Source organism: Leptopilina boulardi, unplaced genomic scaffold (genome assembly GCF_019393585.1).
Source record: "Leptopilina boulardi isolate dan_hultmark-lab unplaced genomic scaffold, ZJU_Lbou_2.1 LbouV2_38, whole genome shotgun sequence".
NCBI lineage: Eukaryota > Metazoa > Arthropoda > Insecta > Hymenoptera > Figitidae > Leptopilina > Leptopilina boulardi.
The window spans coordinates 1,612,146-1,627,073 of NW_026137951.1; the positions used below are offsets into that span (position 1 = coordinate 1,612,146).

Genomic DNA, 14,928 nt, shown 5'->3' on the forward strand with positions numbered 1-14,928 from the left:
CAATTTCGTACAAATAAAAATTTAAGAATTTTGTACAATAAAAATTCGATACATAAGAATTTTGTTAAGTAAAAATTTGTTTAAAAAGAAATTCTGTCAAATGTAAATTCAAAAAATGAAAATTTGTCTAAAAAATAATTATTTCTAATAAAATTCTTTAAAATGAAAATTTTAACTAATAATTTTTATGGGATAAATCATGCGCCTTGGAAAAAAGATGTACATTTTCAAATAATCGTAGTAAAATTTTTGATTCATAATTTGTTGTTTTGAAAAAAAAAAATTTCTGAATAGAGATAAAAATTTGATTTGCTCCTTTTTTTGTTGTTTAATATTTGTTGTCAGTAAAGTTTGTTTTTTATACTGATTTTTGATAGAATGTATATTTTATTAAATATTTAATAATTCCTATTATATTTTAGATTGCTTTATAAATCATGGAAAAAAATAGGTTTATTACTTTTATCATAAAATACGCTATACATTTAAAGGACAAAATGGTTCTTAGATTTGCAATTTTCTATTCAATATGTTAATTAATGCAAAATTATTCAACAAAGATTTCAAGCTTTTGCGATATTCATTTTACGAGCTCACTGCAATATTGATGACAACTAAGATACAAATTTTCACCTCATTTATTTATATATTTTCCATTAAAAATAAAATACATTTTCATTAAAAATCATGAAAAGAGAAAAAATTATGAAAATATATTTATACAATCCCTATATAGTGTGTAATTAGTTTTATAATAATTAATTTCTATGACAAATGAAAAAAAGGGTTTATCATAATTTTATTGACATAGCAACAAACTCAGTTTGTTAACCCTGTTGCTATGTCAACTAGGTTTAAATAAGTACATACTTCCATTTCTAATTCATATTCTGTTCTATTTGTCATTTTTTTTCTATCTCTGGGTTTATAATATACTCCTCATTTTTTTTTTTTTTTTTTTGTATTTTAAAATATGCTTTGCAGAAGTTTCTGTAACTCTTATTCTATAGGGAAAATAATATTCTAAAAATAAGTTTCTTGAAATATAATTCCAATTAAAAAATTTATAATATTTTAAATAGAAAATAATTTTTATCTTCATATTCAAAAGTGTGCACTTGAAACGATTATGAAACTCGCGCTTGATTTATATGTGGTGTAAAATACAAAAATGGTACCCAAGCGATGCAAACTTCAGAGTATGCCATTAATCGCTGCGGGAGATCGCACGAAATATCGGTCCACGATTTCAGTGTCAAAATGTATTGGACACGGTGTATCATTATTTGCAATGAAACTTTCTGATAAACTCCATCACATTTTTCCCTCTCGTTCAACAAAAAGAATGATTGCGATATAACATTATATTATAGCTTGCGAAATATATAATATTTAAAAAAAAAAGAAACCAAAATTTCGATTTTACAATCGTTTAGGTTACTATTTTAAATCAGTTTGGGTTATTTGAAAATTTAGATAGAAATATAAATTTTTTTTTTTTTTGATTGAATTATCTGAGAATTATATCAGTAGAGGGAGATTACATGAACAGATGTTACTCTTTAAAGAAAAAAAAGTTCGCAACGCATGTGTATTTCGCAATTTCTTGTTTAGTCTACTTGCTTAGCGTATCTTGTCAGTTAATGTACAATCATCAGTGGTTGATTAAAATTTTTTATTCGCTGTTTTTATTTGAGTATATGACATTGATCAAGGGAACAGTCCCAATGTATGGGATCGTTTCCGGACTAGCTTCCATTGGAATCAGCGTCCGGGTTTGCAAGAGAGCTCCATTGATTTGCAGATATAGCATTGCAGGTTTGCAGAGGTCACGGGTAATGGAGCGCACCGTCATGGGAGATAGAAAATGTTAGATTTCTAGAAGAAAAATTGAATTCACATCATGTTAATAATCATAGTTATTTTAATCATTGACTTTGGTATTTATCTTAATCGATGATTTTACAATAGAACGTTTGTAAGAGCGTCTGTAAGACAGAATCTGTCTGCGAATCATCATGATCTTTTGGATTTTCTCTTTTAGAAATTAGTTTTTTGTTAATGTGAATTTTTTTTTCAAGAATTATTCTCTTTGACGATAGTTATTGATATAATGGTATGTATGTTTCCCATTCTTTAGAATATATTTTACACAAAAATGGTGCACTTTTTTTTTTTAGATACAAAATATCGATTTTCACGCGTATTTAAGCATTCTCGTGATTCATATCTACTTATTTTCCGTGCACGATATATCTGCGGATTAGTGTTACGGAGGTAAAATTCTTAGTCATTTTTCAGAGACTTAAATTTAAATATGTAACAACTAGCTGTGACCTATAAGAACATAAATCATACGTAATCCTTAAATCTTACATTTCTTTTTTACACGATTATTACCTTATATATATATTTTTTTTTTGAAATTAGTGATTATTCGCTGTTATAGAAATTTAAAATCTATTTTATTCCCCTATTATTATTTTTACAATGGTATATACAATGTGTCAGATTATAACTGTTATATATCTTTAATTAATTCAAAAAAAGGAGTTTGAAACATGGTTGTTAAATTGAAAAATTAAATCACTAATGATGGCAAAAATGTAGAATATGGTTAGTAGTTCTAGTCTGAGAATTCGTACATCATTATTTATATTGCCTAAATTTGATATTGAGAGATTGCGGACGTCAAACAGGCGCCATGCCAAAGCTTAAGACCGGTTTACACGCACTCCAAGTCAAGATCGTGTAAAAGTTTCGACTATTTTCGAATTGAAATTCTTAAACAAAATATACGTAATTTTATTAAAATGATGCAAAAAGGAAGAATCAAAAAAAAAAATGCCTCAAGTTATTTTCTTTTGAAATTTTACTATATGCAATATTATTTTAATACTATATATATATATATTTCTTCTTGTATAAATATTTCCTCTAAATTAGACATTTATACTGAAATAACAAGTTTTAAATCATTTTTTTTTACAAAGTCAATCTGAATAAACTTGATCTTAAAATATCGTAGGTTGTGGCTAAAGCGGTATATAATGACTCCATTACAATGTATAAGAGTTCATTTCAATTTGTTATGAGATCCCAAGGAAAAGAAAACAAAGGGTGTGTTCGAAACGCAAATATAGATTTCGTTTATACTTATATATATATATTCAATAAAAATGAAAACTGATTCTTTCCTTAAAATAATATTGCCCTCCTGGAAAATTTTCTGCTTGCAAATATTCTACTTCAATTTCCTTTCAATTTTTTCGGATTTCGTTAAATAAAAATTCTGTTAAATTGATTTTTTTTTGGTATTAAGTTTCGTATAATTTAATCGAATGAAGGGGTGCATGATTATCCTATAAAAATTATTAGTGAGAATTTTCATTTTCAACAATTTTATTAAATATTTTTTACACGAATTTTCATTTGTTAGAATTTCTTTTTTTTACCGAATTTTTAGGTAATTTTTATTTGTCCGAAATTGCAAATGGCCGAACAAACAATCGACAGAAAAATTTCGCGGTGATGTTTAAAATATCCGAAGCTGAAGTACGCAACGTTTATGATAAACGATTTTTAAAGAAATAATTTTTTAAAATGAAAAATTTTATAATTTTTTGCCTAAAAAATATTTTTTTATAATTTGTTGATTAATGAAAACTACAAGAAATATTTTTTCGGCAAAAAATTATAGAATTTTTCATTTTAAAAAATTATTTCTTTAAAAATCGTTTATCATAAACGTTGCGTACTTCAGCTTCGTTAAAATATTCACCAATTAAATAATTGTAAAGAGAATTGTGATTTATGGATTTTAAATATCGCGCCAAAATCGTTCTGTCGATTGTTCGTTCGGTCATTTGCAATTATTTCGGACAGATAGAAATTCGGCGCATAAGAATTCTATTAAGTAAAAATTTGTTTAAACAGAAATTCTGTCAAATGTTAATTTGAAAAATAAAAATTTGTCTAAAAAATAATTATATCTAATAAAATTCTTTAAAATGAAAATTTTAACTAATGATTTTTACGGAATAATCATGTGACACGATATATTAACGAGTCATAATTAATTTTCATTTATATATAAAACATTGTTATTGATAGGTGGGAATGTTCATAATTGTTTTTTACCCTCAGATGATCGTTTAAAGAAAAATGATAAAAATCATTAAATACTTAATATAATGCGAATAATGTATGTTGAGACTTTTATAGAATACCAAGTTCAACTTGTCTATTACCTGACGAAACCATTAAAGGGTTAAACATCTGCGTTTCTTGCGTATATATATATGTAGCACAAAGTACCTAATTACTGTTAGTAAAAGAACCATAATTACAGTTGACCATCGCTCATACGGATGAGCCAAGTTAAATGCCCACGTTTTGTTACACTCGTGTATCAACATTTTAATTTGCTTTAAAATTTTTAAAGTTTAATTCAACCAATACTTTAAAGAATGAATATATTTTCTTAACTGTTTTGTTAAAGCACTTTTTTAAATAAATAAATAAAAATTCTTTTTATTATTACATGAACATGTCGATTGTAATGAGTTGAGAATTTATTTATTTATTTTGAAATGGGAGGTTAAATTGTATGGTTTCGATTTTAAACAGTTGTCATAAAATCATGAGTAAAGGTAATGAAATAACAGAGGAAGCATAAAACACTTTCAAAGGTTTATAATCTCATTTTATTGTCCCGAAGATTGCGTAGAAAGTTATAGACTTTTTTTATTATTATTATTATTATTATTATAGATGTAGCTTTGTTTGAAAAACGATTGCCATTAATCGTTTAAAACATAAAGTTTCATGATTTTTTAATCGAATAAAAAGAAAGGAATATTGTTGAAAGTGATATAGTTTTATCGTTTAGGATATTGTGAGCATGAATTTCTCGTGTGCTTTAACTTTGAAGACTAAGCATGTCGTTTAGGGTCGAAAATAAACGAAGAGAAACGAATGAGAAGCTTCTTAGGATTGTATTAAAATTTTTTTTTAATATCTATTTTTAGATTTATTTCTGTTAACAATATTTTCCATCTCTCAGGTCGAAAATAAATATTCCAATGTAAACTCATTTCAAGTACTATTTTATTCACATATATATGTAAATCTATAAAATTTCATTGCAAATTGTATAATAATTGTGAAATATTCTTAAAAGATAGATGGAAAATGCGATATTTTTTATGTATAATAGTGGTGAGGAAATTTAGTAACCATTTTCAACAAGTTTTTCATCTTAATTGTTGTGAGCTTTATTAATTATTGGAAAAAAAAAATAATTGCGGGACCGGGGCGACTTTACATTAAGGAACGGCGTTGAATCCGACCTTGAACAGGATGTTTAATATGAAGCGCATGCGTGTGCATAGATTCGATCATCCCATGTCCCCGAGCTCCCTTTCTACTCCTTTATCCAGGACACCCTGGAAAGCTGCTTTTCACTTTCACATCCTTGTCACATCCCTTTCTGTATATATGTATGTAGAACCCTTCGGTCGTCAGAGCGCGTGTAAGTTTTACTCACTCTCACACCTTGGCAAATATTGCACAGCATTGGATAAGAACGAAAGTAAACGTGATAATCAAATCATATGCAATGGTCCCTTGTAAAGAAAAGAAAAGAAATCAAATATTTTCCCAAGAATTAAGTTTTTTTGTAAAAAGATAATAAATATTGTCTTTTATAAAATTAGTAATAGGAAAAATTTTGTCAAAATGAAATATGCATTTAACGAAAGTGAATTGATTAAATGAATCGTCTTTAGCTATACCATATATAAGAGGCGAATAGCTCCATTCAATTAACTGTAATTTCAATTAGCAGTTAATTGATAGAAGCTATTACTGACTCGAGTCTTCATTTACTACTGGGTTATAACAATAAACTTTGAAAAGTAATTTTATTTTAAAGACTCAGCTTTAATCACTTTTATACATGTGTGTAATATGCTTTAATATGATATTTGCAATTGGAAAATTTATTTTCAACGGGAGTATATAACAATCTGATTGCAATTAAAATTTCTCTTTGAATCAGGTCGTTTATAGAGTATATATCCAAGGCACTACTTCCTCAATCTAGTACACTTGATTTTATCCAGCAGCATGTCTTAGCATCAGCATGAATATTTCCTCTGCAAAGCGATACGTTAACCGAGTAATCGATTAAATCAAGCCGAAGGCGAACAAGGTGTGTGCGACAGCCGGAAGGTTAGCTATGTTACACCCACGAATGTTTCTGTAACGTATATAAAAGAGAAGAGCGCGGCATTATCATTAGACAAAACTATATACATTTGAAACTTTGTCCTCGCGTGTATGCGATTATTATGATCAGCGGCATATTACAAAATGTGGAAACAAGTTTATGCACACAGAAAACTCATCTTACTAATCACACATTGCACGTGGTACCAAGACTGAATTCTTAATGATCACACATTAGAATATTCCGATGATGGAATACTGATGATGAGATGAGGTTCAGATAAGCAAAGAAACGATGACGATTAATAAAACTATTCTTTTAAAAAGATCTATAAAAAAAATGAAAAGCTTTTAGTTGAAAGAGAACGAAATTTTGAAAACCTCAACAACACTTCCTCAAAGATCAAATTCAAATATTATATACAAAAATGTTCTTTAGATCCAAGTGTATAATAATAGATTTTAATGGTTTCTCTCCACATATTTGAATCGAATTTCTCAAATACGTGAAAAACTTTTATTTGAATTTCAAAATATGTTAAACAAAATCTTTTGAAAAAATATTAACGGAGAATAACAAGTTTGATGGGAAAATATGCATTGTCACTTGTCTAATGATATTTTTATGAACTTGTCAATAATATAAAATTACCTCTAGTGATGATAATAATTACGACTAAAGATGAAAATTTCACAAATATAAAGAAAAAAAAAAAAGAAGTGTGAATATAATTTTTAAATATATATATTTTCAAATTGAAAATTCTTAAATTTTCCACAATTTGCACTTTGGCGTGAAAATTTAATATTAAAACTCGATGAGGTGAAGTGACCTCTTAAAAAAGGTATCGAAAATAAATTTGGCTCATGCGCATTTTACGAATTGACATTTTCTGTATATATTAATGATTATTCTTTATATATTGAATAAATAAATTATGAATGGTTTTATTATAAGCCCGTATAGCAACAAGAAGATATTATATTTTCTCAAGATGTTCATTTTCCTGGATAATAAAAGATTATTAATATTATAACGAGATTTAATTAGACTTTCTGTTGTGTGTTTTCTTGACTTATTCTGATAATGACAAGCTGGTGATCAATAAATCCAATAAGTTACTTAACTCTTGCTAAAGGCAGGTCAAAAGCAAATGAATTTTCGTTCAATGAACCCATTGCAAAAAAAAAGAGAGAGAATATTGAGTAACACACACGCATTGAGAAAAGCAACATTAATGGATTATTTTGCCTTCTTATGTAATTGTTAAACAATTTGATATTTAACTTTTGTACCTGCTATCAACATTATCCAATTCATTAACGTAAGTTCAATGCATATTTCAGGGTCATTCTCTTTTTATTCATTCAAAATGCATTTCAAAAAGAATTATTCTCTTTTTCTAGTACAAAAATCTTACAACTCCAAAAAATTTTAATAGATTTTTTCTAATCGAAACAGAAAAAAAAATCGTCGACAGTTTTTTTTTTTTTTTCCTTTTTTTGCATATCTGTTTCTATGTGAGGAATACGAGAATGACAAGTATCGAGATACAAGAGCCACGGGTACCAAGCAATGGAAATACATTCCTGAACGGGTAAAGGCCACGAAGACAACCGACTTGGAGCGAATTAAACCGAACTCGAGCATGAGCGGTCCTCGACTCTTTGGTGCGAGCTATGGCTATTGACCGAACCTGGCGAACCGGCCGGTCAGCTGTGAGCTGAACCGCTACCGACAATATTCTACTTTTTTTGCCAGCAAATTTTTTGAGATCATCTAAAAAAAAAATTTTTTTGACAATTAACAGCAAAGACACTGAAAAAGAAAGGAAAAAAAAACACGGATCATTATCGGCCAACAGAAGTGATCTTGCGCGGAATAAAAAAAAAAAAAGGAACGACGACAACCAGAGGAAGCAGTCGTGCACACACCATCTCTTTTGCCTTCTAGTCGCTCGACGGTCGAGTCGACCAGTGCGTGCTTGGAACTCCACCACGACACTTCTCCGGCACTGATTCGCCTCAAGACATTTATAAAACTGGGCAGTGCTAATATAAAAATCGCGAATCAAATTGCTACCACAAAGATAAGATATAAATTTCCGATTAAATGTCCTGATCATGAACAATTGAACGAGTCTGTCGTTACGTGAAACAGTTTTGCAAATAATTAAACGGGATTGTTCAATAAAAGAAGGGAAATTTTTTTTTTTTAAAAGTATCCATCAAAAAGTGTGACAAGTGTAGAAAAGTGTTGTGAATGATCTTGTGTGCGCTAATATAAATTGGATTTATATATAACGTGAAGTGTAAGGAGGTTTATAAAGTGCATAGTTACAGTGGATTTTTCCATTGGTATCCGGACAATTGTTTATTAAAAAAAAAAAAGTATTCTCAATTGCCATGAAATGACAAAAAAAAAATATGAACGGTTTAACGGATGATTCCTACCAACCATATAGAAAAAGAGGGTCACCCCTGAAGATGATATCGTCCCTGGCAAGCTCGTAAAAGTCGTCTGATCGCATCGATCGCCGATTCTCTCTCTCTTTCTCTCTCTTTCGACAAAGGAAGTCAAAATTTCTAGTTCTGAAATTATTTTTTAGCTACTGAATAATAAAAATTCATAGTAATAATCAAGGATATAAAAGAAGATATTTTAGAGGATGAAAAAAATGTGGAAGCGATTTTTTGACAAATATATATGAGAAAAAGAGGTGGGGGGAGAGAAAGGATCTTGATAGAGAGGAAAGAGAGTCATTAACGATCAAGTGCTAGAATCTTTTTCTTCAAAGAACCTGCAAAAAGCGATGCTTGAAAAACCTGTCGAATCGCTCAGGTCTCGAGGCTTCTGTAGTGGGTTCCGGCGAAAATTGCGCTCACTGTAGTGGGCTGCGTCGAAACCGGTTTCGTTTCGCTTCGAATCTCGCGTTTATAAAGGTCGTGCGTCGAGGGAGGAGTAAGACTCGTGGAAAACGAATTTACACGAGGACACCCGCACACGAGAGAGAGAGAGAAAGAGATTTCTTATCTCTTTTGCCCGTCATGATCTCTCTCTCCAACCTCTCACGTCGTCATCGTCGCTAAAATACACGATAATGAAAATCTAATTTTTGAGAGAAAAAAAAATGATGATGATTTTAAAAGAATTTGTAGTGTCTGGCGAATCGGTTGGGTCTTTTCGAAACTTTGAATAGGCTCTGTCGAGGGCAAAGATGGAAGGCAGTAATTTAAAGGAGGAACAGGATTCGCCTGAGAGCACTTCATTTACAATGAATCGTCTCAAGACCTAATTGTTATCTAATGAGCCAAAGAGGTCAAGTGATTAGTGATGAAGCGCGCATCAAGCGCTTCTACAGTGGCACAGGTGCAGTCCGTGGTCTTGCCCGGCAAGATTCACGAATTACGTAGCCCAACGGGTTTGCTGACGACAGAGGAGCTTGACGAGACAATCCCCAGGTCAATCAAGTGCGAGCTCAACGAACATCTTCATCATCATCATCATCATCATCAGACAATCAAAAGAGATACACGCCAGATTGATGAGAGCAAAATTTCAAAGTCGCCAGCAATGTCCCGATTGCTGACAGTTGATTCAGAGAATTATATGCTACGTAAAGGTTCAAATCAAAATACAACAACAAATCCATCGTCGATGTCGATCACCACGACATCAAATATTGTCACAAATCAACAACAAAGAGATTGTCCGCATGGTTTTGCTATTAGCACCAGTAAATTGTCCGCCACTGGGAATGGCACCTACTGTACCGCGGATATTTCATTCGTGCAAGTATCAACGGTAACGGGCAAGCCAAACAACCTGGAGAAGTCAGTGGTGAACGTTTGCGAAAGTTCCCCGAGTGGCTACGACGACCAATCCATTCGTTCTCTATATGAGTCTTCATCATCGAATCACGTTGATCGCACCACTACCACAACTGTCTTGGCAAAAGGAGGCGCCACCGTAGCCCAACGACGGACCTCTAATCAAAGTCAAATAGCGTTTACAAATGGAACAAATGTGTCTTTATCAATTTCTTCCTCCACCTCTTCCTCCTCGCTTATTGTTCCCTCATGTCCTTCCTATAATTCAAAACAACTCTCACCCATCAAGGTACACGAGAGTACAATTCTTGGACACAAGACCCAAGATGAACAAGCAATTGGTTCATCATCATTGGATCTATTATTGACATCCGATAATTCCGTTGACGATGATGATAAACATTTTGTGTCATGTGCCAGACCATTGTCCTTTCATAAGCACATGTGTTGGTGTAGTCCTCAACTGTTGATCTCGAAAAACTCACTCGTTGATGATCCAACGTCTGATATTGATATTGAACTTTCTAAGGCAACAATTAATATTAATAATAATAATAACAACAATAATAATAATAACAATAACAATAGCAACAATAATAACAACGTCAAGTCAAATTTAATTGGAAGTGATAATAATTTTTTGCTAGTTAACGGTGTGAAAAATAGTATCGATTCTAATAATGGAAAACAAATAGTTGATAGAAAAATAAAACAAGGAAATTCGTATCGGAGCCTATGTTGTTGTATGTGCGGATCTTTTTGTCCTATAGAGTGCCACGCTTGCTTCCACGTCGTCTGCTCGGAATACAGCGGACAGCATCTGTGCCAATGGAGTTCCAAGGGTCACGCTTTGCCAGGACAGGTCTTCGACAAGGAAAAGGTCAGTGTACACGACGTTACGATCTTATCTTTTATCGTTTTCTCTCTCTCTCTCTCTCTCTTTTTTCTTTTTTAACTACACGTGCCGCTTATAATACTTTTTTTCCCCTTCCCATTTACATTTACAAACTGTGCATTCGATACTTTTCTTTTTTTTTTTTCTTCTACAAAAGAAAAAAAAAAAAATTGAAGGTCGAACAACCCAATGGAAAACCGGAAGATCAATGCATTGTTAATGTTTTATGTTTTAAAATGCATTATAGGAAATAGGAATTCTCGCGCACATTTTAATAATTTATTCTAAATTTACCCTTGAGTAGATTTTATCGCCAAAGCTCGTGGACAATAATTTACATGCGTTATATTCAAAGAATATATTTGAGTTTTACTATATATATATATATATATATATATATAAATAGTGGTTTTCAGTTTACTTTGAAAGAAGTTTATTTTTCCAATTTTTTTTTTCTCCATTTTCATAAATGTCAATTTTGAAAAAGAATATTATTGTTTCATTTACATAAACTATTTATTATATTGTTTAATAGAAAAACAGAAAATTATTTATGATTTTGTAAATTAGCGCATTTAAAAATGAAATAAATAATTATCGGATAAAGTATAATAAGTGTGGAAAATAATATAGTTAATAAATAAAATGAATAGTTAATTGCATTGTTTTATGCGTGAATACTTACTTTTTCTATAAAAAAAAATATTTGGCTTTCACAATAGAATATTTTTTTTTATTGCCTCAACAATAAAAGTTAGTTTGAGTAAGGTTGATAACATTTTTGTTAATTAAATATTTCAAATATTTTTACATTTTAATTAAGGCAATAAAATAGAAAAATTTGTATTAACCAAAATTTGGTGCAAAAAAAAACAAATTTTGTTGGGTCAATGAACAGGGTGTCTACTAGTTCTGGAAGTCCTGGAAGTCCTGGAAATGTCCTGGAATTTGAAAAAATGTCCTGGAATGTCCTTGAAAGTCCTGGAATTTTAATTTTTGTCCTTGAATTTTTTATATTTTGCTTTTAAATTTTCAAAAATTTATAATTTTGTCAATCAATTTAAAAAAAAATTCATTAAATAAGTAAAATGAAAATTTACTTAAGTAATTAATTAATTTTTTAATAATTTCTGAAAACAATAGTTAAACTAAAAATTTTTTTATTCCTTAAGGTCATCCAATTTAATGTCCTGGAAAAATAAGAAATTTGTCCTGGAAAGTCCTGAAAAAGTCCTGGAATTTTAATTCAGATTTTTAGTAGACACCCTGATGAAAAAAGTTTGTCTGCACGAATATTAAACAAATATTTTTTTTTCTAGTAAAATTAAGTACTATTTGAATAAAACAGTAAAATTAAAATAAAATTAATCTCAGTGTTTAGTTCAAATATTTTTCGATTTTTCTAGTTATACTTTTTGGCTTTATTTTAAGATTAGTTAAAATTTTTTTCTAATTCGTTTTTTGTATACATTGAGAAAAATAATCTTTCCTTGGCATTTCACCTATAATTTAAAAAAAAATAAATACTTTGTTTGTTTTTTTAAAAATGATTTTGCAACTTTTGTGGTAGAAAACTAACGTCGCAAGTAGTAACGGCCGTGCGAGTGAGACATATGCAATATGTCTGTCCCTTACGGCTACTACTACTTACAAGTAGTATAGTAATCGTCACGCAGGGCCAGCGCTAAAACGATGTATTCTTTCAAGATAATTGCATATATCTAGAAAACTTAGTTTCCATAATTTTTTTTTTATGAAATTCTGAAATCATAATGAATTTCATAATAGTAAACAAAACAATAAAAAGTATTCAAAAAGAAAAAGAATACAAAAAATATTTTTTGGCTCAATACAAAAAAAAAAAATAATTTTATAACTGCACATAAAATTATAAGGTATTAAAATAAGCTACAACGCTTATTATTTTAATCCATTTTGGTATTAAAATAAGCAAAATTGGATTAAAATAATAAGCGTTGCAGCTTATTTTAATGCCTTTTAATTTTCTGTGTGTTTAAAGAAATTTGAATCGGAATTTTATTGAAATATAATTAAATATTTATTTTTAACTATTTATTACTAGAAAAATTATCAGTTTTTTTAATACTATTATCACACTGGAAAAAAAATTTATTTGATTTAAATAATCGGTTATTTGACTATTATCAAATAAATATTTACTTGAACCAAATAATTATTTATTCAGTCAATTAAATGGTATTTATTTTAAATACAGAAATAATAATAATAAAATATTTACAATAAAGTGTCTGATAAAATTATTTAAATAATAATAATTTAATCGATATATAAATATTTTTTTAAAATCAAATAAATTTTTCTTGAATCAAATCTCTAATGAATGATGATCATAGGCTGAATTTTTAATGTTAAATTGATTATTTTTAAATTCAAATTTAGAGAATTATTATAGTTATTTTGGATGTCATTTTTATTTATTTTCAATTATTAATATTGTTATATTAAAGAAATTTATTTCAGTAACTTACGTCTTATAATAAGTAGAAAAGATGTCTCATTAAAATTCAAGAAATCGTAAATCTAGACAAAGGATCAGAGTTATATTTTTTTTTAATAGATTAAAAAAATTATTTTGTGTAAAATTATGACTATGAAAGATTGGTAAATTAGATTTTAATATCTTTCATATTTATTTTTCTTGTGAAATAAATTTTTATTCAAATTACAACTTGTATACACAAAGAGTAGATTAAATTTTTTTTTTTTTGTCTAGTTAATCGATTCTCTGAATTTCAGTGAGGTACCTTTTGTAATTACAGCGTTAGTTGTTTGAGAAAATATCGCATTAGTATAACAATTTTGATCTTAAAAATGTCCTGAAATTTCTTTTTTATTATTTCTATTAAATCTCAATCTGTTTAATTGATAATAAATTAATATTAATAATTTAAACCAGTAATTTATGATCTCATAATATAATTATAAATTATTTTCATTAAATCATTTTTTTATTAATTAAAAATTGAATATTTTCTCTACTAATTGAAATTACCAATGTATTATTTAATTGAATATAATTATATTTAACAGCTAAAATATTATTTTTTTCATGAGACAATATTTTGCTTTGATTTTTTGTTCAGTTGTAAATTGATGCCTTAAATAGGTCTTATTATCAATTAACTAACAGTATTAACTAGTTATCAAGTGAATGGAGCTATTCACTAGAGCTATTGAAAAGTTTGCCAATTGCTCATGACTGTAAAATGGCAATAGTCCTTGGAAAGCAAATTGAGAGTAATAGATAATCCACGGTTCGCTTCTTTGAAATATATATATATAAAAAAAAGAAAAGAAACTTCATTTTAACTGACGTAGTCGATAATCCTGAGATACGATTATTCATTAACATTTCACCTATGAACTTTTGATCATTAAATTGTTTCTACTTTTTTTTCGTTTTTTCTTTTTCTTTTCTTTTTTTTGTTAATTTGTGAATTATCGTACACCGATATCTTCAATACTTGATTGCCCGTTGAGGATTTATATACTTTTTTTTTACGCCTGACAAATTAATAATCTCGCAGAATATTTTAAAATAAATCATTTTTCACATGTCGATCAATTTTAATCGACAATCTCATGTTGTCTCCGATTGATATGGCAATACCGTGTATATGTTGAACGATTGCTTTGAATTCATTTACAATTTAATGAATATATACACACCTTTCGCATTTCTACATTCTATTAATGCGTTTCAATTATTATTATTTTTTTTTTTTAATTTTATTCACGACAAATATATATTAATAAAAAAAAAAGAAAAGACATTTTTTGTCTCCTTTTTTTTTGTAATGGAGATAATTTTCCCTTTATCATTTTTTTATCTTCATTTTTGTCAATCGTTTAAATTTGCAATCTTTAATTTTTTTTTTCATTTCATATCTTAACTGAACAAATGATTGTACAGATGTGAAAAAGTTTTT

At 28.7% G+C, this 14,928-nt stretch overlaps 1 protein-coding gene across 2 annotated transcripts in view; it reads left to right on the forward strand.

Moving 5' to 3' along the window:
- LOC127288195 (phosphatidylinositol 3-kinase regulatory subunit alpha) overlaps positions 1-14,928 on the forward strand; it is a 54,447-nt gene that overhangs the window by 21,419 nt on the left and 18,100 nt on the right. The window contains exon 6 of one of the 2 annotated variants that reach the window (XM_051315498.1): positions 10,833-10,942. In XM_051315498.1, coding sequence (XP_051171455.1) covers positions 10,833-10,942 — 110 coding nt within the window. Of the gene's footprint in view, positions 1-7,816; positions 10,943-14,928 lie in introns of those variants that run through there. The other variant, XM_051315497.1, reaches the window with a different exon arrangement.